This window comes from Trichoderma evansii (genome assembly GCF_050947405.1).
Source record: "Trichoderma evansii strain SZMC 28006 chromosome Unknown GGI43scaffold_17, whole genome shotgun sequence".
Classification (NCBI taxonomy): Eukaryota; Fungi; Ascomycota; class Sordariomycetes; order Hypocreales; family Hypocreaceae; genus Trichoderma; species Trichoderma evansii.
The window spans coordinates 108,179-133,036 of NW_028145189.1; the positions used below are offsets into that span (position 1 = coordinate 108,179).

Consider the following 24,858-nt stretch of genomic DNA (forward strand, 5'->3'; position numbering starts at 1 on the left):
TCTTTAGCGGCTGGTCAATGGAGGGGCAGCGAACAGCTTTAGACTAAGGTACGAAGAGTTGTAAAGGGTCTGTGTCGCATCAAATCGAAGGAATGAAGAGTTAATATAAATTTATTATTATTTTTCTGCAAAAGCTACGTTAAATATATTTGACGCCCCGTTCGTCATCTATCGCTTGAGATAGTAATCAAACATGTCAAGCTTCACCAGGAGCTGCGCAACCATGCTATCATCGCCAGTCCCGTACTGCTCCTTAAATATCCTATCTTTTCTCCCTCTCTTACCGTCTGTGCGACGAGCCTTCTCTGAGAGGCTACGACACACTGTGATGAAAATTTGCACTTTCCGCTTGAAATCCGCGTATAAAGTTGAGGGATCCGCCTCTGCCTTTGTCTCAGAGTCTGTCTCTTCTCCTTGACTTCTGAGCCATTTTAGCCTGACATGCTTGGCAAATCGTAAAATGGTATTAAAAATGTCCTCTAGCAGCTTCAGTACCGGCTGCTGCCTTTTTCTGAGGAACAAGGCAAGCATGATTCGATCCAGGACGAGAGAGTGAAACTCTTGCAGTTTATCCGGGCTCTGAATATCCTCTGATGAACTGCTCGTAGTTGGCCGGCGGAGGTCTGACTCTATCTGGTCTAGTTTCCTCTCGAATACTCTCCAGGGGACAGCGATGCCTGTATCGAGGAAATATGTCGACACGCTGGCCACAAAATGCTGGGCTTCTTTTACAAACCGTAGTGTTGCGTCGTCAGGATCCTCCCAGTCACGGGCCAAGCTGTTGGTGTCGCGGAAGAGCTGGTTAACGACAAATGTCATTCGCAAGACCCGCAATAGAAACTTGAAGATGCCGTCGTACTGTAGCAAATTCATCGGCGTGATAATAGGGCTTAGCTGCGGCGGCGCTGTATAAGACAGACGAAGAAAGTCCAAGGCTTCAAGGCTGTCGGGGTTGGTGCATTTGACAATTTCTTCTTCGGATAGATCCCTTATAGCAAAACTCATATCACCTGGCAAACCAGATTTCCCTTTGTCAAAAAGGCGCCCACTCCTTCCCGCTTGTTCATCATTTTGATTAGCGACATAACATTCAGTAAGTATACCCATCAGCGCCAGTCGCAGCTCTGAACTTGCTGGGGGCCAATTGTCGCGCCCTCCCAGTCGCAAGCCCATGACGTTACTTCTCCTCGCGACTCCTGAACGTCTCTCCGCCGTATCCATACTGGGATCGAATAAGGCGTGAGAGAGGCGGCTACAAAGAAGCCCACTTCCCAAAAGTTGACATTCTCGCTGTAGTCTTAGGTGATCTCGCAAGTTGTGTTCAGTAAAAAGGAGCTTGAGAGTCTCCTTATTGACTACTTGGGCCTGTGCCGAAGCAATTACGCCGAAAGAAAGGACGGGGAGTAATGTCCAGTGAGGGGTAGAATTGGAGAGTTCAATTGTCGATATATGTGTCCCAGAAAGTCGATCGCGCACGATCCTACTTAGAGTATCTTCTGAATCGTGGGTGGCAACTGGTTGAGCAAACTGCTCAATAGATGCTGCAATGCGCTCTTCCATTCCGATTTGGTCCAATCCAAAGAATGAAAGAATAGAAGTTGATTTATCAGCCAATGACTGAATGGATCCTGCCATGGGATCCAGAGAGTAACCATCACGGCTCGATCGAATGGCGTCGATCAAAGAGTCACGGTACGCAACGGCACGACTTTCAAGGCGCAATATAGCATCCCAATCGTAAAGCCATTTGGCTTGGGGAGGATCGCTAGATGCAATGACATCTTGCTGAGCCAGTGGGTGGTCTTCATGGAACGATCGGATGAATCTCAAGTTGCGCCCAGTTTCAAATATCGTCTCAGTCACATCCTCGGGCATAAAAGGGGGCATCTTCGCTGGGTCCAAGACGTAATCAACCTCTGCAAGCTCCCGGCCGAAATCATCCCTAAAGACTCGTGCCTCGACTTTGACAAATCCCTTACTTTCTCCTAGGTTGGACTTGGTAAAAGGTAAGCCTTGCTCGCGTCTTGTTCCTATCCACTCTTCAAGAAACTCGATCCAAGGCCCAGAAACTCTCCGCAGTACCTCCCGCATAATCTGACGGAGATACTCTTCGTTGTTATCAACAGAGTATGCTTGGTGAAACACGAGGTTCAAAATATCCTCGTCCGTAATGCCGTTGCGCAGATGTGCCATGAGAGCTTTGAATGGCCGAAGGATAGCCACAACAGAGTTGACGGTAGCTTGGAGCTGCAGAAGCGAGCGAGGGTTTCGTCCATGAAAAGCCACCCATTCTTGGACAACTTGGAGAACCTGGTTGATAGTACTGGCGAGAGCTACTCCGCATCGGCTTGGATGCTCCAGGAAGGCCGATTCCACAAACGCGCGCAGGCCCATCAGGGTGTTTCCGCATCTCAAGCACTTGTTCTCGAGCGCCAGGAGGACATGGCTAGAATATCCCGAGGCCCTCATTTTGGGCAGTGCAGGCCTGAGGCTTTGCGTGCCGTCCTTTCTAGTATAGAGGACGGACTCTCCACCGAGCGCCAAAGCCAGCAGAGAAGACAAATATGTTTTGGTATCCACAACAGGGGTATCGGTATTCTTGAGCTTCATCGGGTCGTTTGGAGAACGCAGGAGGGCATCGTAGGCAGCGGGACCAGCCTCGCTGACCATCATGGGCTGGAATTTTTTGGCTGTATTGCCGGATAAGAAGCCGTTCCACGTCCTGTACGGAGGTTTCGGCTTGGCAGGTATTCTCGGCTCCAGCCATATATCATTCTCGTCGCTTTCTTCATTCTCGTCACTATCAAGTGCCGCTGGGGCCTCGTCCGACGGCTTTTCTGGCTGTTCTATAGGTTCTGAAACTTGGGATAGAGATAGGGCCGAAGTGTTTTCGCTGTCCGTCTCGGCATGCCCTTTGAGGACGTCGTGTAGCGGCAGCAGTTTGAAGAAGCCATCGTTGGTTGGTGACAAGGGATCGAGCGCGAAGGGGTCAGAGTCTGTCTTTGACAAGGCATCTAGCCGCGCAGAGAGAGTAAGGTAAGCATTCAGAAACTCATAAAACTTGAAAATACATGTGTCAGAAGGCCAATGGCATACTTGTGAGATCGTTGGCAAAAAAGCTCGAGGGCGCCTCTGCCCCCAGGTCTAGCAGCAGCTTCGATGGCTGCCAGAAGTTGGGAATGGCAAAGACATATTCGTCGGAGCCATCGCTGGCCATGGCTTCCTCGCGCGCTTCAGCAATTGATGCATAGAGAAAAAAATGCGGCAGAAGCGCCAACTGAGGCCATCAGCGCAAATCGCGTTTGTCGAATCAATAAGAAGGGCAGCCCTGGAGCTTTGGCGGTATTGACGTTGAGAAACATCCAAGTCGGCCTGTTTGTTTTGCGGGCAGTTCGTGCCAGTGCTGGCAGCCACTAACAAACAATCAGCTGTCAGTGAAGCTTAGTGGCTGATAGCTCCAGAGCTAGCAATGATCTCATGCTTTTTGCTCTCTGCAACAAACACCAAAACTTTACCCTTTAAGCTCTGTCTTATTTTTCTTTTTTATCCATCGTCAGCATTGCCTGTCTACTCAATGCATCTCGAACCGCGCATCAATTAGAATTGATATTCTTTCTACCACACCTACCTCTCTTTTAAATATTATTACACACCATCCTACAGGCCCTGAAACTGCGCCACAATGCCTCCAAAGAAGCGCTCGCGCTTGCAGGTGTCTTCAACGCCAACCACCATCAGAGAAGACAGCGCCATGGATGTTGATACGCCTCGATTAAGCGCGACCCCGGGATTTCTATCCTCGGCATTCAAACCAATCATACCCGTCACTCCATACGACAACCTCTGGACCGATGATCAGATATCCTCGCTATTCAAAGGCGTCATTCGCTGGAAACCTGCTGGTCAGTCTCGTCTCGTGAAAGAGAGAGCGATTGTGAATTCCCGTGCTGACCAGACATGCCGATTTTAGGAATGCACAAGCACTTTCGAATGATAGCAATCTCAGAACACCTGCGCAACCACGGCATCGATCCCGACATCCACCGACACACGCGCATTCCCTACATCTGGGAAAAACTACGCACCTACTACGACCTCGACCTGATTGACGAGCGAGAAAACTTTGACGACGACGAGGCCGAGGATAAGTACATCGAGTTCTCGCTGCCGTTTCACGAATTCGGCGAATTGATGCTGCAGCGGGCCATCGCGGATCCCAGCGAAGCGCCCACCTCGCCTCGCCAGCTGGAGCTTTCGCCTCCGCCGTCCTCTATTCCACAGAAGCGTGCGCGAGCTAGTACTATATCGAAGACGAGAGGCGCATCTGTCGAGAACACTGAGAGTGCTGCTGCGTCTTCCTCTGCACCATCACCAGCGGCAACGGCGGCAAAGCCAGCAAAAGGCACGAGGGGTCGGAGAAGAGCAACGAGTCAGCCCAAGGTGGAAAAAGAAAAGGTGGTGGAAAACTCTGAAGACGAAGAGGAAGAATCCGAGGAGGAGGAAGAGTCTGGCTCAGAAGAGAGTGATAGTGGAAGCGCAGAGAGCGGAACTCCCGCGCCGAAACAAGCAAGGGGAGGCCCCGGGAGAGGCCGTGGGAGAGGCCGTGGACGAGGTAGGAGAGGGCGAGGAAGGGGGGGTTAAAGCGTTGGATAAAGCTGCATGGTGGCGTTTCTTTGGATTTTCTTTTGTGGACTTGGTAAAGCACCTTGGATCAAAAGTCAAGATACCCGGTTTTCAAACATATCATACATTTATAAACTTAGAAGGATGGCTTGCTTGTCTTCTCTTTCTATGTGCTGTGCGCCCCTGATGCAGTTCTTTACTACATCTATTCTTGCTCCGTATTATTACTTTCCTCTTCATCCTCATCATCGTCATCTGCACTCTCAGCTTCATTGCCTTCATCTTCGACTTCTTCCTCGTCTTCCTCCTCGGCCTCATCTCCTCCTTCATCACCAGCTTCTTCCTTAATTACAACCTCCTCTTCTATAGACCCTAGCTTCAACTCAGGCTCAGTCGGTGGCAGAGTCTCCCACTCGCTGTAATACGCCACCCTGCGCGCCCAATCCCGCCCACTGGGATAAAAGCTATCCAGACTCAGATTCGATCGTCTCACCGGGCCGGGGTCATGCTTTTTAGGCAGATCCATGGGCGGCTTCTTCTGTAACAAGTTCCACATTTCGATCTCTGCCTTGTAGCTGGCATATTGATCGTTTTCTTCAGCTTGTCTCTCCAATTGCCGGTCCGTCGCTATGCACGCCTTTAGAGCCTTCCTTGTAGCACTATTAGTTCGGATGCCCATGGCGGAGTGCTCCAAGACTTCCACTGCCTCCATGTCGATTTGTCGCTCTTCTTCATTTGTAGGGGAAGGAGATCTGCTTGAATCGGATGGAATATCCGACAAATTATAGTCTTCGTCTTCAACATCACTCAGCCGAGTGGAAAAGGGGGTATCTGGCTGCGCTTGCTCTCCAGGCGCAACAGTGTTCTCGCCGGCTAAAGCTTTCTCTATCTCCTCATATGTCATGCGCTCTTCGTCAACCTCCTCGTCCCCTTCAGGAGGATTTTCATAGACATCCAGGCGTAATCTTCGAGCACTACCAACCCATGATTCATTCAACTTGGAGGCCATATTCAGAGACGAAATGGCTGCTTCCACATCCTGCAGCTTTACCATGTCTCTGACCTTTTTTTCCCAGATGTTTTTCGATCTGATCCTGGACATTGCAATGAAGAGAGTTGTCTGAACAAGTCTCCGAGTGACCGATAAAGCTAATGAGTGGAAGTCTTCGAATGTAGTCGCCCATATTGACGGAGGTTCTCCGCCTATAGAGTTCCAGTTGTTACCCGGAATCGAAGAATTCATAAACATCCGCGAAGAAAGCTCTAACCATGTCGAAGAGTGAAATAGCTGAGCAAACTGTGGAATACTCGCCAAGTTTTCGTCCTGCTTATGAATGGCTTTGCTGAGTTTTCTGGCAACCTTTGGCGTAATATCCCATATATCCCCCCATCGATTTCGCTCCCGTATCTCCTCACGCGCTTCTTGTTTAAGCGAAATCTCATCGGCAGCTTCCTCTTCAGCACGGCAGCACTGTTGGCTAATCTCCACAGCAGCAGGATATTCCGCAAGCTCCAAGAAGGTGCGAGACAAGGCGCGAGACGTGGCGCGAGACCCCTGCTGCCGCCTCGACTCGCAGGCTTCTTGCAGAAACTCCAAATAGTGACTGACCTCTGCCACGCTCTTGCTTCCGACCTTAGCAGCAATGCCAGGGAGGTCATATTTCCCGAGGCGTGCTACCGCTTCGAAAAAATTCTGCTTTTCTGCCGCAGACCAGTGAGTGAGGCCGAGATGGCTCGGCAAGAGAGCCACGAGGTCGCCAAAGGAGCTCTGCTTCGCAGCATCCTGGATTTCATTGTTTAGAAGCTCCAAGTATTCGAAATTCAGTTCACCTCTTTGTCGTTTAAATGGCCTGTATATCGGTTCCGTATCATCTAGCGGTCTCTTCAGCTGCGATCGCAGCTCCTGGCTTTCGCTTTCAGCAGCTGATGAAAACCCTTCTTCGTCTTCTCCAACATAGTCACTTTCATTGCTGCCTGGCTGTTCAAGCTCATCTTCGTATCCAGTACTTAATTCAGTTTCTGCAAGTCTTTCGGAAACCTCCTTCATCTTGGTCCGCGGTGATGAGATGGCAGCCGCATCTTGCTCCTCATATGAGTAGTCGGAATCTTGGTCCATGGTCCTTCGGTCACTGGGGCGCTAAAGACTGCGATGGAGAGAGAAAACATTGTAGCAGCGACCGAATCGGGACCAAATATTATGGTTGGGAAAAGATCAAGGTCAAATTTGATGTCATGTCTGGTATAAAAAAAGTATATGAAGCTGAGTGCTGCGGGTAGTCTAAAATCATGCTTCTCATAGCCAAGGAGCTGACTCAGCCGCTTCACCGAGCACCGAGCACTAGCGCCACAGTGGCTGAAATTTACAGAAGACTCCTCTTACACCAACTTTTTTTCATTCGAGGCGGTTCGATTATCTCGAGAGCACCTAGCCATGTGCAATGCTACAAACCGTCGTGAGACGTCTCTTCCGGCCTAATTCTGCGACTGGCGTTCCTGCAGCCTGGATCTACCAGGCCAGGCAATATGCGGCGGCGGCCGCTCCTCTAAGCAGCAATAAGCTGAAGCTCCGGGATTACCAACAAGAATGCATCAAGTCCGTAGTCTTGTCTCTCAAACGAGGGCATAAGAGAGTTGGCATATCCTTGGCCACCGGTAGTGGCAAAACAGTAAATCATCTCTTCTTCCATCTCCCATTTCCATTTTATATATAATAAATTTATTAACTCATAAAAAGGTCATCTTCACTCAGCTCATAGACAGGGTCCCCGACCGTATCAAAAATGCTAACCAAACTCTCATCTTGGCTCATCGCCGTGAGCTGGTAGAGCAAGCAGCCAAGCACTGCCAGCTTGCCTATCCAAATAAGAGGATCGAGATTGAAATGGGCTCACTCCACGCTTCAGGCACATCAGATATCACCATTGCCAGTATCCAGAGCATTACGTCCAGAGATCGACTAGACAAGTACGATCCTTCAAAATTCAAACTCGTCCTTGTCGATGAGGCTCATCACATCGTTGCGCCGGGCTATCTCAGGACTTTGAAGCACTTCGGTCTTGATCAGAAGAGATACAACTCACCTACCCTGATAGGAGTGTCTGCCACTTTCTCTCGATTCGACGGAGTCAAGCTCGGCGCCGCTATTGACGAGATCGTCTACCACAAGGACTACGTCGACATGATCTCAGACAAATGGCTTTCAGACGTCATCTTCACTACAGTCGAGTCCTCTGCCAACCTATCCAAAGTTAAGAGCGGCGCTTTCGGCGACTTTCAAGCGGGCGAGCTCTCCAAAGTCGTCAACACCGATATCATCAACGAGATCACCGTCCGCAGTTGGCTCGCCAAGGCGCCAGACCGAAAATCCACGCTCGTATTCTGTGTCGATCTCGCTCACGTCTCAGGTCTGACGAAGAAGTTCCGCGAATTCGGCTTCGACGCCCGTTTCGTCACAGGGGATACGCCCAAAGTAGAGAGGAGCACCATCCTCGAGGGCTTCAAGAAACGCGAGTTCCCCGTGCTGGTCAACTGCGGTGTCTTCACCGAGGGCACCGATATCCCCAACATTGATTGCATCGTGCTGGGTAGACCGACGAGGTCGCGCAATCTGCTAGTGCAGATGATTGGGCGGGGGATGAGGCTGCACCCGGACAAGAAGAACTGCCACATCATTGATATGGTCTCCAGCCTTGAGACGGGCATTGTCACCACTCCGACGCTGTTTGGCCTTGATCCCAACGAATTAGTTGAAAAGGCCTCGGTCGATGACATGCGGAAAATCAAAGACCAAAAAGCGGCAGAGGCAGAGCAACAGCAGCAAGGAAACTCTTCTAGCGCCAGCTCTAGCCCTTCTCCAGCCGTTACCTTCACCGATTACTCTTCCGTCCTGGATCTCATCGCTGATACCTCTGGCGAGCGGCACATCCGCGCCATCAGCCAATACGCCTGGGTCCAGGTCGGTCCAGAGCGCTTCGTCCTCTCCGCCCCTAGCGGATCATACATCCGGATCGAGAGGATCGCTGCTGAACAGAAGAGCAAATCCTCAGAAGCACCCACTTACCATGCAGTTGAGATCCGAGCCCTTCCACTGGGCGTCGCAAAATCGCCCTACAGTGCTCCACGCGAGATCCTCAAGGCCGCTACCTTTGACGATGCCGTCCACGGCGCCGACAGTTACGCCGCCACTGCCTTTCCACACAGCTTCATAGAACGGCGCCAGTCGTGGAGAAGGCTACCCCCAACACAAGGACAGGTCGATCTCATCAACAAGCTTCGCGGAAAGGGCAGCAACCCTCTCTCGACCATGGAATTAACAAAGGGCAAAGCAGCCGACATGATCACAAAGCTAAAGCACGGGGCGCGCGGCCTATTCGCGCGGATGGAAGCAGAGCTGAAAAGAAAGGAGAAAACGAAGACTACGCTCGATGGCTGGCGGCATAGGGAGCACGTCAGGGTTGGGCCATTGTCAGCTTGATGAAAAAAAGGGAAATTATCTTTTGAATTGATGGGAGCGCTTATTCCAGATTCTGGCGTTATTTGGGCGTTTTTTGGGAGAGGACTAGGTGATTATCAAGATGACATTATTGGGATATACAACATATATACATATATGAGCAACGCAGTGTATGATTAGGATAGATGGTGTGGAAACAGATACTCTCTATGTTTATAAAAAGCAGCAGTGTAGAGATGGTTATTAGTATACGAAAATATTAAATAGGTCAGCTGGCTTCTTTTATCAATCATATTTTGCCTTCGCAATCATAGTACTTGTATCAACATCACTTTATACACAGTTCAGGATATATAAATTTAATGCCATGGGTATCATGATCTTTCCATTTGACAGGTCGTAACCGTACATGGTGAAGGAAAATAAAAAAGACACTTTTGTGTCCCCCCTTTAAAAAAGGATATATATAAACCAGAGGCTATCAGAACTCTCATCTAGGATGTAAAATTCGATCGTCTCCGTCCACATGAATGTAAAACGCACATGCACGCATGCACTCACACACATAACGCTTTCCATCTTCAATGCGTATACCGAACCCCCCCTTTCCCCTTTCTTCTTCACGTCTCTTCTTCCAGCTGGGTCAACACCTTCCACCTCTCATCAATGCTGCTACTTGGCGAAACCCCATGAGGGAATCAAAATCATCAATCTTGCAAACCAAGTTCTTCGGCTCCTGCGCCTATGGGTATTTTCTTCGCAATTTTTATGTTTCAACGTCTGGGACGTTCAAATGGGTATAAAAAAGTGAATACCAACCATCAAGATTGACATCACGAAATTCAGTAAGCGAAAAATGACTCGTAAACAGCAATCAAGGAACAAACACAAACACACACACAGAGACGAAAAAAAAAGCAAACTGAATAGGAAAAAAAGAAAAGAAAAAACAAACGCAAAAATCGGACGGAACAGAGCAACAAGCAGAAAAAAGAGGAACGCGCCAACATCTCCAGCAAAAGTGAAAGGCCAGAAAATGATGCAATTTTGGACGCTCCGGGGTATATCCAGCCGGGGGGGTATTCGCATGTAATGGGTCTAATTCGGCAAAGTCTAACGGAAAGGCCCAATGGGGGCGGGGTATCCTGAATTCATAGAGTGTGAAGTAGAAGGTCGCCCGCTATCACCGGACGCGCGGGTAGTGTGGCGTGGGGTGATGGCGTCTTTGGGAAGGGGGATGGTTAACTTGCTCTCGAAGTGGTGGTTGCTCATAGGACGAGCCCAGGGGTTCTCATCATCAGCCAGGTTGACACCACTGTCGTTCCAAGGGTTTCGATCGGCGTTGAAGCTACGCGTGGATTCGATTGAGATGAGCGACGACTTGGAGACGTTGGCAGAGCCCTTGAAGAAACTGCCTGCGGCCGAGTGTGAGCTGTTCTTTCTGCGGTCCAAGAACGATGAGATGGACGTCATGCTCCCTGGGCGCCTGAGACGATCAAGAATGCTGCTGCGTTCTCGGGCAATGTCTGCGTTGAAGGCATTCTTGATGGGAGAGTCGCCGGCTGCCGAAGCGGGTGCGTGTTGAAGAAGCTTGGAATCAAAATACTGAAGCGTATCTTCAAACGAATCAGACTTGGGACGAGGGATGGAACCCTTGACGATATCAGCCTCAACGCCTGCAGTAGCGAACTGGGCGAGCAAAAAGTCGATTGCGTCTCGGAGACCTCCTGCATTGTTGCGCGTGAAGCCCCAGAGGAGAGTAGCAGTGGGGGAGCCGTCTTCGGTGGTCTCGTCAGGGTTCTGATGAACAGTAACTTCCACCTCATACTGACTCTTCAACTTGGGGACAAGATCATGTGCAAATTCAGGAGACTCCAGGAACTTGACCAACTTGGCGCTACGGGCAAGCACCAATTCATGCCTATCCGGGACCATACCGAGGAACTCGTCAACGCAATGAGGCACCTGCCACTGGGGGCCGGTAACAGTGACTTCGTCACTCGCCTGCTCAGTGCTAGGAAAGTTGATCTTGCAGTTATACTTTTGCTCAAGCTCGTCAATTTCTGACAGGCGAGCAATCAGTTCGCGGTGGTACAATCGATCAACGCTAACAATCTGAGAAGTATACTCGGAGTCCTATTGCAGCATCCAGATTAGTCAAATGATTGCTTTTGTGGACTATTTGAAAGGGCTTACAGCTCGGTCAACCATTTCAAGAATCTCGTTCTTGACAGCGTCCAAATTTTGGGCGTTGCGAGCCGGAGTGCGGCAAATGACATTGTCAACTTTGATGTCGTCATCCTCACGTCCCATACCACCTAAAAGTTGTTGTTTAGTAACTTTCTCATTGGAATATATTGGTGAATCGCCGTATTGCTTACCTCGGTCCATGGCGTTCGAAAACTTGACGAAGACGGAATGCTTCTTCATGATGCGTTGAATGTGCTGACCACCAATGCCAATGATGCGCTTGTGGTACTGATCCGGCACATGGAAAGAGATAGACGCAGGCATCTCCTGCTCAACCAAGGTCAGACCTTGCTTCATGGATTCATAAGTGGCAGCCATGACGTCGATGTTGAAGTTGTATTCGTTAAAGCCGTCAAAAATGATCTGCACATTGCCTTGAGAATAATTTGTTAGTTCAAAATCGACGACGAAACAGTTCGATGTGGGATCGGAGTAACCTACTTTGTCCCATGATTTTGTTGATCTTGCCGTTCTTCTTACCGCTCACAAACTCCTTGTGCTCATTTGCAAGCTCAATCTTGACACGAATTTGATAGGGAGCGATGGTTGCAAATTTCAACTCGGAGATGGCGGCCAGGGCAGACTTGACAGAGTCATCGGCACCAGTGACGGTAAAGGATGCCTTATCAAAAGACACCTCAGCATCAGAGTTGGCGCAAATATCCGCCAGCATGGAGTGAATTTCGTGGGGAGCGGGAAGAGTCCTGTTCTCTGGCTGTTGAAGATACCATCCGGCGCCATAAAACTGGCCAGCCAGTGACATGAGCTCCCGGACGGTTCGTTCTACCGGCAGGCCCTCACTTCCGTGAACTCGGACGGCAGTGCGCTGGCACGCCAATTGAGGAAGCATAATGTACGTTCCATTAGCCTCGAGAATCTTGCGGACCTTGTCCAGGCGGCCTAGAAGGATGTTGTCGAGCTTGGCAGCAGGAATGTTGACATCCTTGACAAAGAGTCGAATGCGAGAAACTGTCTCAAGAAGCTTCTGCTTGGCCATCTCAAGGGCCTGGTGAGAGTCTCCTGTGATGTAGACGTCTGCGGGTTCACGCCGATTCGCATTTGGTGGGCAGTAGCGATACATTTGCGAGAACAGAGGAGGGAAATAGATGGCAGTCCCGGTTGAAGACTCGATGAGCTTGATGTTCTTGCGGTGTCGTCCACAGACAAGCTGGTGAAGAGACGATTCGATTTTCAAACCATCCACCATTCGGCCAAGCTAAGATGATAGTCATGTTAGAAGATGCGAATACAAAGGTTTGTGTGGGAAAAAAGTACGAACCAGAGTGTCGATTTGAACAAGCACTCGGGCCTTGGCGTGCTCGGACGACAAGATATCACCGTAGATTGCAACTCTCCAGCGTTGATCCATTCGCATCTCAGAATCACCCAGCATTCCATCGACCATTGGGGTTAGTTTGGGCCCCAACAGAAAGATGTCGACACCGCAGTATTTAGAGATGTAATCCAGATTGTCCAAGACGGGCTTTTTGAGTACGCCAGCGCTCAGGTCACAGACCAAGTTTCCATCGATATCAATTGTGATACATCGCTGTAGTTGTAAATGACGGGTTAGCATACTGCGACTATATCCAAGGGCCCTTGAGAGGGAAGGATTGAACATACCATAGAGATGGGAATCTCGTTCAAAATGGTCTCCCGGCTCTTGTTGACGAGCTCCGGGGATCCCGTCAGACAGACAGTGGTAATCTGCTGGCTCTTGCCATTATTGGGGGCTGAGACGAGGACTTGGGCTTCGATGGGCAGAGGTCCGCTGGACAAATCCCTACAGAGCCTGCGCAGGTTTGCCAGGTTTTGGGCATGGGCAGGGAGCTCAAAAATGTTGACATCGTCTGGTGCGTCCTCTGGGTGCGTCCATCTCAAAACGGCATCGGTGGTAGCGTGCAGAATGTCTTCGGTGTTGGGACCAGCCAGATCAGAGGCAAACGGGATGTTGAACGAGTAGTGTATCGTAGCGTCGGCGGCGGGAGACGTTAGAGGGAGGCCAGGCTGGGAAACGGATTTCGAGTGCTGGTTCAGGTTGTTCATGGGCACGCTGGGTCGACCCATGCCGAAGTTTGGACTCATCCTCTCGGACCAGTGGCGCATGTTCGCCAGCTTATTCATGGTGTGCGAGAAGGAGCAAAGGCCGGGCAAGAGGTCGGGTAGAGTCGATTCGCGATGGCGGGAGGAAGAGAGGAAAAGGCGGCCAGAGAGGTGGGAATCAGCAGGACGAGACTGGGGGGGGGGGTTGAAAATGCAAGGGGTATCGATCGGGGCACAGATAAAAAAAGAAAAAGAAAAGAATCCAGCTGGAGAAATGAAGAAGAAGAAAAGAAAAGGAACAAGAACCGGTAAACACAGGCCCTTTTCCAGGTATCTCGAGAGAGGTTGGAGAGCCAGAGGGGAGGTGGGAAGAGCGGATTGGAGAAGAGGGAACAGAAAAGAGGGTGGCCGCTGAGAGAGGCCGGGCAATGTTTTAGTCAGGCGAGGTTAGTGGTCAGTTGTGGGATTGTCGGGGGCCTGGACCGCGCTGAGCAGCCCCCCGTGGTACAAGTACCGGCTGGCGGGACGTGGGAAGGTACCTCGATCCGCCTAAGAGGCTACAGCTGAGGTAGTGCTGCTATTGACGCAGCTGCATTTCTTTACATGGGACCAGTCTCGAAGAAAGCTAAGAATAGTTTCCTATTTCAATACGACTCAGTTCGATTGCGCACATCAAAGCCACAATAAGATGTACAAATACTATGACGAGTATTGAGGGAGCCCAAGGACTGGCTCAAACAGGGCTGTGCCGTCTCCTTGTACGAGTATGCTTGTATTATGTACAGTACCACTAAGATAAGGCGCTGAGGTACTACTGTAAAAGTGGTAAGACGATGCGAGGAAGCACCCAGGCAGGACTTGGTTGGTAAAAAGATGATTGCTAGCAGAGATCCTTTCTTAGCAGCATCTTTCTTGGGCTATCCACCTTGTGCAAACTCGAGTTCCATGTCTGGGTACGGGAAAGCAAGGAACAGTGTTGCACAGCAGGATGCAGGCGCACGAATAAGGGATTATACCGACATGTACACGATGGGCAACGCAGACAAGAGACGCAGCAGCCGTAGCAGCGCTACAAGGGCCACAAAAGCCTGCGCTGCTGCATGGAGCTGCACTGCGCTGCACCGCACCGCACCGGCACCACCCACACGGGCATTTTGATGCAATGTTACGGGGTCGCAGCGTGGCCAAGTAAGCACGAGCGCTCTTGTGCGCATCAGCAACCCTCCAGCGCTCCAGCGTACTACTACTAATACTGATGATGCATGCTAATACAGTGGCCTGAGTAAACTTCATTTACTTTGTGCGACAGATCAATATGCAGTGCACCACACTCACTGTACTCCATCTGCTGCTTGTGCCCAGGTAGAGGTATGTAGAATGTAGAATCTTTTACTGCCAACAGGTGTACCCGGGTAACGGCAAAGTACAGGTACGGGTACTTTGTACCACCCAAGAGATCCAGAGACAATGACGGGCCCAGCATCACGGAAGCAAAGCCTCACCAGGGCTCCGTGCACGCTTGGGATTTTAGTGCCTCGAGTTCCGTTCTCCGGACAGGTGCGCTGCGTTCCTAGAGCCTGCTGGGCAAGACCTGCGGTGGGCCGCTGGCGCCAGGCACGCCAAGCGCTGGCCGGGGTCTGCAGGCTGTCGGGCACAAGTACCGCTGGTGCGTGCTGTGTATGGGGCAGTACTTGGTCTAAATGGTCGTAGTACGCTTACAGCATATCGCTGCGCGCTTTATTAGCAGCAGCGGGCTGTCTTGGAGCGTGAGAGATAGTCCCAAGATGGGATATGATGGACAATAACAATGTGCTGCCGTCAAGGCTAATACGGCCAGCTGTGCGGTAGTCAAGGTCTCGGTACTTTGATGGCGGCCGGGGGGGTTAGATGCAGCCACCAATGGAACTTACCTTAGTGCGCGCAACCACGGTACGTACCTGTGGTGATGGACAGCTGTGGCAGGATCCATGTCTTGTCTTGTCCTGGTATTCGCCGCCGCACAAAACAACAAGGCCAAGCATCGTCTGTGCTCGGTATTACCAGCGGACACGGCACGCTTCCTTTTCGCATCCGAATAGCGGCTCACGGCATGGCTATTTGGCTATATCCCGTACTTATACATATGTCAGTGCTGCTAAGATATCTCTGGTTAGCGAATGCTAAGGCATGCGGCTAGCATCCAAAGGGCCGTAGCACCACAAGCTGCTGCAGACATCGCAGTTCGCGGCCGTTACTGGCTGAATCCACGCCAGGCCCTGCAGCACCGCCAATCTCCAGAGCCAACGAGATGCCGTGGTCAGCAGAATGGCTTCGCTGCGAAACCTTAGCTGTATGCACCCCTAACCCGTTTTTGCACCTGTTGTCTGCTGCTCATCAGAAACTACGAGACGACGATGCGGGCGATGGAGCGACCTCGACTCTCTCACTCTGGACACGAAGACGTCGGCACGCAGAGTTTAATCTCTCACTCTCTTTTTTTCCATCTTTTGCGTTCTCTTGGCTTCTTTTCCTTCTAGCGTTTGTCAGTGGGAAGATCAGATTCTCTGCTACCGGGCTAACCAAGCCCACTCTACCTCTGACGAACCCACTCGCTACACAATAAGGCACGAAGGCTCTCGATCCCGGACTCCACCGTCGTGTCCACTCCCTACATAGCCTGGCTTGGCCTGGCCGGGACTATCCATGCTTCTCGCCGTGGCACACGCAAGCTCTGCAGCCCTCACCCACTGAGCCACCTTGGATCAGCCAGATCATCCACCAAGAGAGAGCGTACGCACTTGTGTTGATGCCAATTTGTGCAACAGCTCACATACAAATGAGTCTCGGTGCTCGCATTCTCTTCGCCTCCTTCTCTTTCCCTTGCTGGAGCGTTGCTAGCTAGATTTGACTGGCATTTTATCTCTCTGTGATGCCAGGATCGACAACAAGATCTTCAGGTTCAGCGACGAATGCAGTGGGTCCGCCCTCCAGGAAATAGCAAATCATGACGATTGCTGTATACGAGTATGTGCGAGCATGTGCGAGAGAGGGGCGCACATCAACCAAGCTTTTTCCCTTTTCCTTGACAAAACGAGGGCTCATTCACTCAAGCGAGGCTCTGATATTTCGCGTGTACTGTACTAATTATACGAGCAGGCTCGGGTCGGTGCCCCGGGAATTGGCATGTTCCGGTCGGTGTTCGATTAGATGATAGAAGAAGGAAACCCTGCTAGCACTGCTGCTAGGTACAACTCCAAAGCTGGTCGTCGTGAGGCTCATAGGGCATGCGACCAGGATGCACTACATACTTACTAAGATACTTGTCTGTTCTGGCCACCATACAAGAATCTACCAAGGTAGTGCAGCTGTGGTTTGCTGGTTGCTTATGACAAGCGGCCCCCAATTTTTTGCTATACCATGAATTACGAGCAGAGGTTGGCGGGACTGACATGTGTCTTTCACCTCTCCCTCCATCTGGCTTAGTCGCTACGAAATAATATGCCGTGTCTCAAAATGAGAAAAAGATTACTGCCGCCACCGTGATACGCACTGCGGGTTTCTGCCGTGGTCCAGTCTTACTCCTTTATTGATTTGGCCGGCTACACACTCTGCCTGCCTAATCGAAACAACTACGCAAGATAATGAGCGTCTACCAGGTGTGTATCCTGGAGCTGCGACAAGCTTAAGATAAGGTGGTTGGTTACATTTGAAGGGTAGTACCATCATCTATCACGTCCTACTTGGAGAAGTGTGTATGGACCACCACACGCCAGGCCAGGTGCTACCAACAAAAAATAAATAGAGAAAAATAGAGAAGAGAAAAAATCTCAAGCTTTTCTGAAACACTCGAGTCCCGTCGGCTTTTCCCTATTTTGTCGCCCCAACTCCGCCGTCAGTTCAGCTCAACTAGGTTCTGCGCCAGCAAAGGCCAGCCGAAAGCACCGACTTTGGGGCCTCCATTCCATTCCGCGAATCCGGTACGTATGGGGTCGCGTTTGAAGTGGACACGATCGTTTGTTTGATCAGAAATGGAAAGGAAGAGAGAAGACGCCAGTCCTACTTTAATTGTTACACTGGTGGTAGTATCAAGTACCACTACTCAAACCACCGTCTACAAAAGACATCATCTTGTCTGTCCAGCACCACAAAAGGGGACAGTCCCTCGCATCAACATTCCCCCCGCCAAACGGGACCAGGCCTTGACCCATCCTCCAACCTTTCCGCCTTTGCCGTCTGCGACTTTAAAACAAAAACCGGTATCCCGTCTTATCCGGTGCCCGGTTACTTGCAGCTAAGAAGCAAATAACCTCCTACGTACATACTCTAGCGCGCAATCTGCCGAAACCCTCCCTCTTCAATGGCTTTTTTTCCCCACAGAATGACCGACAGTACACAGGGACGGCGGAGAAGGGGAAACAGAGAGTGGAAGTGAGAGGCTGTGCAGGTTCGTTCATCTAGTGAAAAGCTGGTAGCCGACACGGGCCGAGTGGGAAGAGCTCAAAGCTCCTTTTCCCTTGACTACATACTTGATGACCTCATGGCGTTTGTTCTGTTGCTCTGATCTCCGTCGTAGGTTGTCCAGCCCCAACCAACTCATCCTTCATATGCGCGAAGCACCAGGAAACTGACCATATGTAATAACTGCATATCAATATCTTAATTTGGAACATACTGGCCAACGGTCCTCACCATGCCCGTCGGGTCCTCGGGTTCTGGTCCGGTGGTACATCCATATGTATCACCAATACGCACCGTTTGTTTTCTGCCGCGTGTTTGCGTGAATCTAGAGGGCATGTCTTAGCTCGTGATAGCCACACAAAAGTATTGCTACCTCTGCCGCCCGAGATTCAATGTCCCAGATCCCTGACTCGCCTCTGTTTCTCAATGTCACGCAAAGCCACCCACCTGTCTTGCTAAACAAAAACACGGCGACTTCTATTCTAAGTCAGGGGCAGTTGCCTATAAGATCGCCACACTAAATCATTATATGAGAGAGAAAAAAAGCTTGTAACTTGTCTAAAGAAAGCCGGGTGAATTCAAAAAAAAAACATGATAAGTGATAGTTGTGGATGCTGACCAAATGCTGCTTTCGTATACCCATTGGGCTATGTCTTGCATAAATGTAGACGCCTCAGTTTGCTAAACTAGGTAGTTTATGGCGCAATGCCGTGAATTCGATATTTTTGGAGCATACTTCATGATATAGCAATGTTTATCTATGAACTCCTCCATGTTTTCGATGCCTTGATAGCTTCATTATAACTCAAGAGTAAATGCTCAAGTATTTGTACATTTGCAGCCTCAGTATGGGTCATAGATATGCCACTGTTTGCCTTCAATGTTTTTGAAATTCAGTCCCCTATATCCTTTTTATACCAGTGGCATTTTTGAGCCAGATGCCAGATACCAGATACCCTTATCCCTTATTCCATTTTGCCATGTGCCAGATGCCTTTTCCGAAAACGTAGTCATACAAGATCTTATACAAACGCAACAAATAAAAAAGAGTCGGTTCTGTGGCCGCTCTTTACCGATAAACTTCTCTTCTGACGTCATCCACATACACAATTTCCCGTGTTGCTGCACGAGGTTGTTCAATAAAGGCAATCTCATTGGATCCCCTTGTAGGTGCTGGAGGCCCCTGGTATCGGTCAGAGGGCCGCACGCTGTATTCTCTGTGAACAGTCGGAGGTCGCTGCATAGGGCTGCCAACATATTCTCTGATATATGGCTGAGGGCCATCCGCGCGGCGACTGTCATAGCGGAGAGTTGAAGCAGACGCAGGATCTCTGCCGCCAGCCTCGGGGTGTGTACTGTGCATGCGATAATACGGTTGGGCAGTAGGCTCGAGCCGCACCCGATCGGATGGCTGGTAGCCAACTGCTCGTGAGGCATACTCTATCGGCCGCTCCTCGACGATCCTGCGATCATGCGGTCCCGCAAGTTGAATATAGCCTCTTTGCTGTAACTGATGTTCACGATACTGACCATCCCTATGGTCGTAAGGATACTCGGGTGGCTGTGATACATATACTCTATTGACGGGATCGTAAACTGACAGAGGTCTGGCGTACACCACATCGCGCTCGTTGTATGGCACTCCAGCCCCAGGGTGGCCAGACAAGGACTGGGCGGGTAGTCGCTCATAAATTACCTCTGGTTCTCCAGATCGGGGCAAGGGGGCAACAGATTGCCGAGCAGAGGGAATGGCAGGCTCGATGTACTCTCGTCCGTATGAATCTACCATAACCCGTGTTGGTGGCCGGGGAGGAACTATAAAAGACTCACCCTCTGGGCGTACGCTCGCGCGTGGTGCTTCAAGAGGCTCATGGTAGACGCGCGCGGGTTCTCGATATGGGCCTTCCGAGATGACGTATGGCTCTCTAACAATCGTGCCATGCCTTACTCTATCCAAAGCCTCCGTCTCACGTGCGTAGTCCCGGCGTACGTAGTGTTCGCCTGAAGGAGGCGGGCGTATGAAGCCCTCGCCAGATACATGACGATCATCGATGAAATCTCTGTCATAGTTGAGAGCAGTAGCTGATTCTGTGCCCGGAGCATGGCGAAGAACAATTCGCCTAGGCTCAGGAGCCTGGTAAGTTACGGGAGCTCGCTCGCCTCGATATACCTGTGATGGCTGCCGCTCATAGGAAGTATTCGAGGGAGGCTGGGTATATCTCAGCTCAGATCGTTCAGATTCATTAGCATGTCCTTGAGACTGTCTCTGTCGTTTGCTGGGTCTGGAGTACGCTGGAGCTGTCACGGGTGATTGTGAACGAGGCTCAACTTTGATACGAGGGCTGGCCTCAGCCTCTAGCACTTGCCGTTCGACCTTTCTCTTCTTCTTCTTTCTTCTCTGGTCCGCGTCTTTCGTACCCTGAGAAGAGCTGTCGGAGACAGCAGCAGCAGCAGGAGCCTCATTCCTAAGAGCTGCCACCTGCGGTTGCGCTGGAGCAGCTAGAGATGCGGAGAAGGCTGATTCGGCGATAGGGGTTTGCACGTTGACTACAGTCAAGGGTGCAATTTTTGCCGGCTGAGGAGCAACAGGTATCAAGTCATGATTTCGAATCAAGGGGGGGAGTGGCTGCCCAGGTTGGTTCTGGTTAAACTGAGGTACGCAGTTTTCAGGACCCTGACGGCCTGTTTCTGCTGTCCGGTTGGCCTCTGTACCAGTGGTGATGGCAGCAATAGCTGGGGCATGGGTAACTGGCAGGCCACTATCGACATGCAAATGATGGAGGCCGGGAACCTGTTGCTTTTCTGGCCTACTAATAGCAGCGTTCGCCATTGGGGCAGGAGCCTGGTACGAGGGTTGAGATGGAGGACCTGCGGCAGGGTAGTCTCTCACAGTAGCTGCCACATGGCTACCAGTGTTCATGCTTTCACGAGGCCTTGATGGAGAGTTCCTGCGGCCGTCAACCACCATCATCCCCTCATCAGTCGAGCGGCGCACACGTGAAGTTAGGTTAGATTCAGGCGTTTCATGCTGTGAAGAGTAGTATGTTCTATCGTCGAAAGAATCACTTGCAGAATTAGCAGTCAAGCCTCTATTGGCCGCAAAAGGTGTAGCAGAGGCCTGAACAAGAGTCAGAGCCTTGGCGAGCACATCAGATAGATCAAACTCGACGACGGGCTCTGCGTGCCTCGCGTTTCGATGGTTCTCAAGTTCTTCTCTTAGGGAACGTTCAAGCCTTTGTCTCTGCAGCTGGATTTCAGCCCTAACAAGTTCGTCAGATTTTTCAAGAAAAATGGGATTGATCTGCGTCGTCCCGGTCCCAGCCCCAGCCCCAAATGGTCTTGGGTGTTTAGAATCAGTTGGCTTAGCACCCGCATTCGCTAGATGCGGTGGCAAAGAAGGGTTCTGATTCTGGGTACTTGCAAAAGACGACTTTGGGGCGTGTGGCCTTGTGTCTACTTCACCGGGTTCTGATGGCGCTCTCGTATCGCTGGGGATGGCATTGGACGAGAGAGCTACGTTCCCTTGAATCTTGATGGTTGGGTGCTCTCCAGAGAGGATGGCATCGCGAAATCGCAGTATCTTTTCGTACTCTGCAATCTCTCTTGCTTCTTTCTCTGTTAGCTGGAATGGTGCAGAGGCATTTGCCTGGATGGAAACGGCCAGGCCGCTTTCTCTAGGATTCATGGCAAATGATGGCTTTCTGGGTTAGCATTGACGGGAATGCCGCGTCAACAGTGGGCGGAGAGATACGCGAAGGGAAAAAAGCGTTGCGCGTGTCGCTGGAGAAATGGCTCTTTGTAGAAGCTACAGAAGCGTCTTGGCAGAAGAAACAATCAGCGGTTGCTTCCACGATGCACCGCTCATAGTGGGTGATCGATATGTGCTGATGTCTGGAGTAGCAGCGATAGCATCGAAGCTAGGTCAGGAGGCTATTTGAGGCAACTTTAACTAAATAAATTTGGGCGGTGACAGGGCTAGTTGGGCAGAATTTAGAAAAGTGGGTATGTGTACCCTTGTAGGTGCTGGTTAGTGGCGCTGCACTTTATATCTTGCAGCTCTCATTCTCTTATTGAATCACCATAACACAGTTTATAACCTTAATAATTTTCCTGTACATGAATGAGAGTGAGAGAGTATTTTTATGTGTGAAATTACAGATACGAATAAGAGATGATCTATGAATAACATCAGTGAATGCCACACACCCACTTGTAGAAAGAAACATGTGGAGTTCACAGCACGGTATTCTAGAGTTACCCAAGTGAAACAAGACTTAGCCAATAGACATGAGATGATACGGCGCAGTATGACGTGTTCCGATATGATTTGACATGTATTTGCCTTTGAAGAGTAATCTTTTAAATGGGAAACATCTTACGGCGTATCAGTGTTTATTGCTAGTATACTGTACTCCATCTGTCAGCGGGGATATCACTCCCCCAGCTTCCATATATAAATAGACGTTCAAGCGGCGGAAGATTTCGGTCATACGGGCTTATGTTGTAAAATGCCGGCGACTTGAATACTTCTCTTGTGTGTACTCTGTATCTCGGCCTTATTTCAGTCAATGGGCCTCACTTTTCCAATGGGCCTCACTTTTTCGATTCTAAAGCCGATCTCTTTCAATGACTAAGCGAAAAGGCGATGCTCCGCTATACTGTATACATGTGGTCATCTTCACCACGGTACAGAGTAGATATTGATAGTTTACTGAGATAGGAAGTTAGAATTATTGCTGGTCATATTAGCTTGCTATAATGACTTAATATTGGAGATATCCTTGATTGTTCAACTCATTTTCTTGCCTATGAAGAGTTGTTCAGCAGTTGAGACACGCAGCCTTTTCTCGGCGACCTCCGCCACTGAAGTTAGTGTAGTTGCAGAATTGTTAGCAGCTAGTAACAATTAGCACCACTTTAGTACATGCCGGTGTAGGAGTCATCATACTTGGCAGATAAATATCTGCTTCTTTATTCATCACGCCCTTGACCGCATGCGCTTATACAGGTTTCCCATCTCATTAACTCTTCAATCCCCAAATAATCTTCGCCAGACACTTATCAAGAGATATATTGGCTTTCGACCGCAGCCATCTCTTGGTATAGCATTACGAGGACTCCACCGACTTCCCAATCCTTTACCTCTCACAATGACTGTCCCCAATGGCACCAAGGCCGGTAAACCGGTACTCTTCTTGTGAGTTAATTATTTATAAAAAAAAATGAATTCATGCTAACAATATTCAAGTGACATTGATAACTGTCTCTACTCAAGGAGTATGAATCAAACGGCGCCTCATGACTCGTGATTCAACCCATATTCTAACCAGGCTTTAGGCACCAAAGTACAAGATCTCATGGCTGAGCTGATTGACAAGTACTTCGAAGAGCATCTCAGCCTACCTTGGGACGATGCTGTCAAACTTCACCAGGAGTACTACAAGAACTATGGACTGGCTATTGAAGGCCTGGTCCGTCACCACCAGATTGACCCCCTAGAGTACAACGCCAAGGTTGACGACGCTCTGCCCTTAGAGGGCATCATCAAGCCCAACCCAGAACTGCGCCAGCTGCTCGAGGATATCGACAGGAGCAAGGTCAGGGTGTGGCTTCTCACCAATGCCTACGTTAATCACGGCAGACGAGTCGTGAAACTGCTCGGCATCGAAGATCAGTTTGAAGGCCTCACATTTTGCGATTACGCCGAAATGCCCTTAATCTGTAAGCCCAGCGAAGAGATGTATAAAAAGGCCATGAGGCACGCCGGAGTGGACCAAGTAGAAGATTGCTTTTTCGTTGGTAAGTTTATTTATATTTCTTTAGACCTCCCACTGTTGTTCAAAGCCGAGGAGAATGAAAGTTACTGACTCTGTATGTAGACGATAGCCACGCTAATTGCGCTGCTGCTGCGAAGATGGGCTGGACGGCAGCGCACTTGGTGGAGGAAGATATCCCCGTTCCCAAGATTCAAGCGTCGCAGTATCAGATCCGTCACCTACGCGAGCTGCGACAAATCTATCCCCAGTTTTTCAAGAGCACTTCCGCTGAAGCTTGAAGAACTTGAGGAATGTCTATTTAGACTTGGTGATCTGTGCACAGTACACCCTACAATTACTAGAAACTTCTTTGATAGCCATATAGAGACGTATTCAATACATATAGATACCTTATAATTAGCGAAGAAAAAAATATTCCAATCCGCATTATTAGTATATTTCCCAAATCTATGCTGTGATCTTTCAAAGATGACGGTCGAAATTCAATTAGATAACCCAAACGCCTCGCTATGCAAATAAAGCAGGTTGGCGAGCTGTTACGCATGCCAAATAGAAGCACGTATAGCTTATGGCCGTCGTAAGGTGCGGATGATTGCGTCAAGCTCGGTTAGGATGTTGTCTCTCTCTTTCAGCGCTTCCACCCGCTGCGTCTTGGCCGTCTTCAGATCTTCCTCGAGATCCTTGATATGCCGCTCCTGATCTTGCTGGCTGTTATCAAGTCCGGGTAGCGTGGAGATGAGCACTTCGATTTGTTGCTCCTTGACAATCAGGTCGCGCGATAGCTCAACCATGCCGGCTCGAAAGTCTTGGGGAGGCAGTGCGTCCACTACAGCAAAATCATTAGCGACATGATCGCCTGAGCTACCATTACGTGTATTTCGCACCTTCTCTTGGCACTTGCTCCTTGGGTTCGCGGATCTTGTCTTTCGGACCTAGCGTCTGGAGATCGTGGTGGACGTGAACAAAGTGCACAGCAGCAACGAGCTGCTGAGCAAACTGGAGGTGATTTACCGTTAGTAAACAGAGCTCGCAATGTGCATCACTATTGGGAATTGATTATACCTGGTCAACTGCATCTTGCAGCTGCGTGAGTCGGTCCCCCATTCTGTATAATTGGATTAAAAGCTGCAGATAATAATTGCCTGGTAGCTACGCGATGCAATGCGATGCGATGCGATATAGTGAATCCATACTAAACATACTGTGCGGGAAACTGTGCAAGTTAACGGTGCATCAGCACTGGAGAAAAGCCGGAAATCGGGGAATAAACGATCC

At 50.0% G+C, this 24,858-nt stretch overlaps 10 protein-coding genes across 10 annotated transcripts; 5 read left to right on the forward strand and 5 right to left on the reverse strand.

Annotated features, from left to right (window-relative positions):
* Positions 1–65: 65 nt before the first annotated feature.
* GGI43DRAFT_410782 (Spc98 family-domain-containing protein) lies at positions 66–3,499 on the reverse strand. Its single transcript, XM_083206655.1, has 2 exons — positions 3,097–3,499; positions 66–3,014 (listed from the first exon to the last, which is right to left on the reverse strand). Exons 1-2 carry the CDS (start codon positions 3,215–3,217, stop codon positions 169–171), a joined length of 2,967 nt encoding a protein of 988 aa, XP_083058246.1. The 5' UTR covers positions 3,218–3,499; the 3' UTR covers positions 66–168.
* Positions 3,500–3,501: 2 nt separating this feature from the next.
* On the forward strand, positions 3,502–4,735 carry GGI43DRAFT_113620 (chromatin modification-related protein EAF7-domain-containing protein). The gene is made up of 2 exons (XM_083198946.1): positions 3,502–3,902; positions 3,971–4,735. Exons 1-2 carry the CDS (start codon positions 3,683–3,685, stop codon positions 4,639–4,641), a joined length of 891 nt encoding a protein of 296 aa, XP_083058247.1. The 5' UTR covers positions 3,502–3,682; the 3' UTR covers positions 4,642–4,735.
* Positions 4,735–6,997, reverse strand: GGI43DRAFT_113613 (uncharacterized protein). Its single transcript, XM_083198945.1, has one exon. The coding sequence runs from the start codon at positions 6,737–6,739 to the stop codon at positions 4,829–4,831; it is 1,911 nt and encodes a 636-aa protein (XP_083058248.1). The 5' UTR covers positions 6,740–6,997; the 3' UTR covers positions 4,735–4,828.
* A 26-nt stretch (positions 6,998–7,023) lies between these two features.
* Positions 7,024–9,391, forward strand: GGI43DRAFT_410785 (DEAD/DEAH box helicase). The gene is made up of 2 exons (XM_083206656.1): positions 7,024–7,289; positions 7,358–9,391. Exons 1-2 carry the CDS (start codon positions 7,062–7,064, stop codon positions 9,095–9,097), a joined length of 1,968 nt encoding a protein of 655 aa, XP_083058249.1. The 5' UTR covers positions 7,024–7,061; the 3' UTR covers positions 9,098–9,391.
* Positions 9,392–10,189: 798 nt separating this feature from the next.
* GGI43DRAFT_424248 (uncharacterized protein) lies at positions 10,190–13,450 on the reverse strand (the record flags this gene model as incomplete). The annotated part of the gene is made up of 6 exons (XM_083208343.1): positions 10,190–11,212; positions 11,273–11,394; positions 11,458–11,700; positions 11,768–12,542; positions 12,606–12,875; positions 12,950–13,450. The coding sequence occupies 6 exons, from the start codon at positions 13,448–13,450 to the stop codon at positions 10,190–10,192; spliced, it is 2,934 nt and encodes a 977-aa protein (XP_083058250.1).
* A 118-nt stretch (positions 13,451–13,568) lies between these two features.
* On the forward strand, positions 13,569–13,833 carry GGI43DRAFT_410787 (uncharacterized protein). The gene has a single exon (XM_083206657.1). The coding sequence runs from the start codon at positions 13,581–13,583 to the stop codon at positions 13,782–13,784; it is 204 nt and encodes a 67-aa protein (XP_083058251.1). The 5' UTR covers positions 13,569–13,580; the 3' UTR covers positions 13,785–13,833.
* A 1,330-nt stretch (positions 13,834–15,163) lies between these two features.
* Positions 15,164–16,210, forward strand: GGI43DRAFT_113706 (uncharacterized protein). The gene is made up of 2 exons (XM_083198950.1): positions 15,164–15,493; positions 15,546–16,210. The coding sequence occupies exons 1-2, from the start codon at positions 15,257–15,259 to the stop codon at positions 15,969–15,971; spliced, it is 663 nt and encodes a 220-aa protein (XP_083058252.1). The 5' UTR covers positions 15,164–15,256; the 3' UTR covers positions 15,972–16,210.
* Positions 16,211–18,259: 2,049 nt separating this feature from the next.
* GGI43DRAFT_113689 (uncharacterized protein) lies at positions 18,260–21,874 on the reverse strand. Its single transcript, XM_083198949.1, has one exon. The coding sequence runs from the start codon at positions 21,489–21,491 to the stop codon at positions 18,876–18,878; it is 2,616 nt and encodes an 871-aa protein (XP_083058253.1). The 5' UTR covers positions 21,492–21,874; the 3' UTR covers positions 18,260–18,875.
* Positions 21,875–22,956: 1,082 nt separating this feature from the next.
* Positions 22,957–23,861, forward strand: GGI43DRAFT_385875 (Haloacid dehalogenase-like hydrolase-domain-containing protein; the record flags this gene model as incomplete). Its single annotated transcript, XM_083203718.1, has 4 exons — positions 22,957–23,003; positions 23,055–23,083; positions 23,144–23,605; positions 23,686–23,861. 4 exons carry the CDS (start codon positions 22,957–22,959, stop codon positions 23,859–23,861), a joined length of 714 nt encoding a protein of 237 aa, XP_083058254.1.
* A 136-nt stretch (positions 23,862–23,997) lies between these two features.
* Positions 23,998–24,770, reverse strand: GGI43DRAFT_410794 (mediator complex, subunit Med21). The gene is made up of 3 exons (XM_083206658.1): positions 24,646–24,770; positions 24,468–24,579; positions 23,998–24,409 (listed from the first exon to the last, which is right to left on the reverse strand). Exons 1-3 carry the CDS (start codon positions 24,685–24,687, stop codon positions 24,150–24,152), a joined length of 414 nt encoding a protein of 137 aa, XP_083058255.1. The 5' UTR covers positions 24,688–24,770; the 3' UTR covers positions 23,998–24,149.
* Positions 24,771–24,858: the final 88 nt, after the last annotated feature.

Bases quoted from the DNA above. Each gene is read 5' to 3' on its own strand.
- GGI43DRAFT_410782 (XM_083206655.1), bottom strand. From the start codon at position 3,217: ATGGCCAGCGATGGCTCCGACGAATATGTCTTTGCCATTCCCAACTTC. The intron at 3,015-3,096 runs GTATGCCATTGG...CTGCGCGGCTAG, and splicing joins TTTTGCCAACGATCTCACAA to ATGCCTTGTCAAAGACAGAC.
- GGI43DRAFT_113620 (XM_083198946.1), top strand. From the start codon at position 3,683: ATGCCTCCAAAGAAGCGCTCGCGCTTGCAGGTGTCTTCAACGCCAACC. The intron at 3,903-3,970 runs GTCAGTCTCGTC...TGCCGATTTTAG, and splicing joins CATTCGCTGGAAACCTGCTG to GAATGCACAAGCACTTTCGA.
- GGI43DRAFT_113613 (XM_083198945.1), bottom strand. From the start codon at position 6,739: ATGGACCAAGATTCCGACTACTCATATGAGGAGCAAGATGCGGCTGCC.
- GGI43DRAFT_410785 (XM_083206656.1), top strand. From the start codon at position 7,062: ATGCTACAAACCGTCGTGAGACGTCTCTTCCGGCCTAATTCTGCGACT. The intron at 7,290-7,357 runs GTAAATCATCTC...ACTCATAAAAAG, and splicing joins CCACCGGTAGTGGCAAAACA to GTCATCTTCACTCAGCTCAT.
- GGI43DRAFT_410787 (XM_083206657.1), top strand. From the start codon at position 13,581: ATGCAAGGGGTATCGATCGGGGCACAGATAAAAAAAGAAAAAGAAAAG.
- GGI43DRAFT_113706 (XM_083198950.1), top strand. From the start codon at position 15,257: ATGCAGCCACCAATGGAACTTACCTTAGTGCGCGCAACCACGGTACGT. The intron at 15,494-15,545 runs GTCAGTGCTGCT...GCATGCGGCTAG, and splicing joins TATCCCGTACTTATACATAT to CATCCAAAGGGCCGTAGCAC.
- GGI43DRAFT_113689 (XM_083198949.1), bottom strand. From the start codon at position 21,491: ATGAATCCTAGAGAAAGCGGCCTGGCCGTTTCCATCCAGGCAAATGCC.
- GGI43DRAFT_410794 (XM_083206658.1), bottom strand. From the start codon at position 24,687: ATGGGGGACCGACTCACGCAGCTGCAAGATGCAGTTGACCAG. The intron at 24,580-24,645 runs GTATAATCAATT...AATCACCTCCAG, and splicing joins TGCAAGATGCAGTTGACCAG to TTTGCTCAGCAGCTCGTTGC. The intron at 24,410-24,467 runs GTGCGAAATACA...ATTTTGCTGTAG, and splicing joins GGAGCAAGTGCCAAGAGAAG to TGGACGCACTGCCTCCCCAA.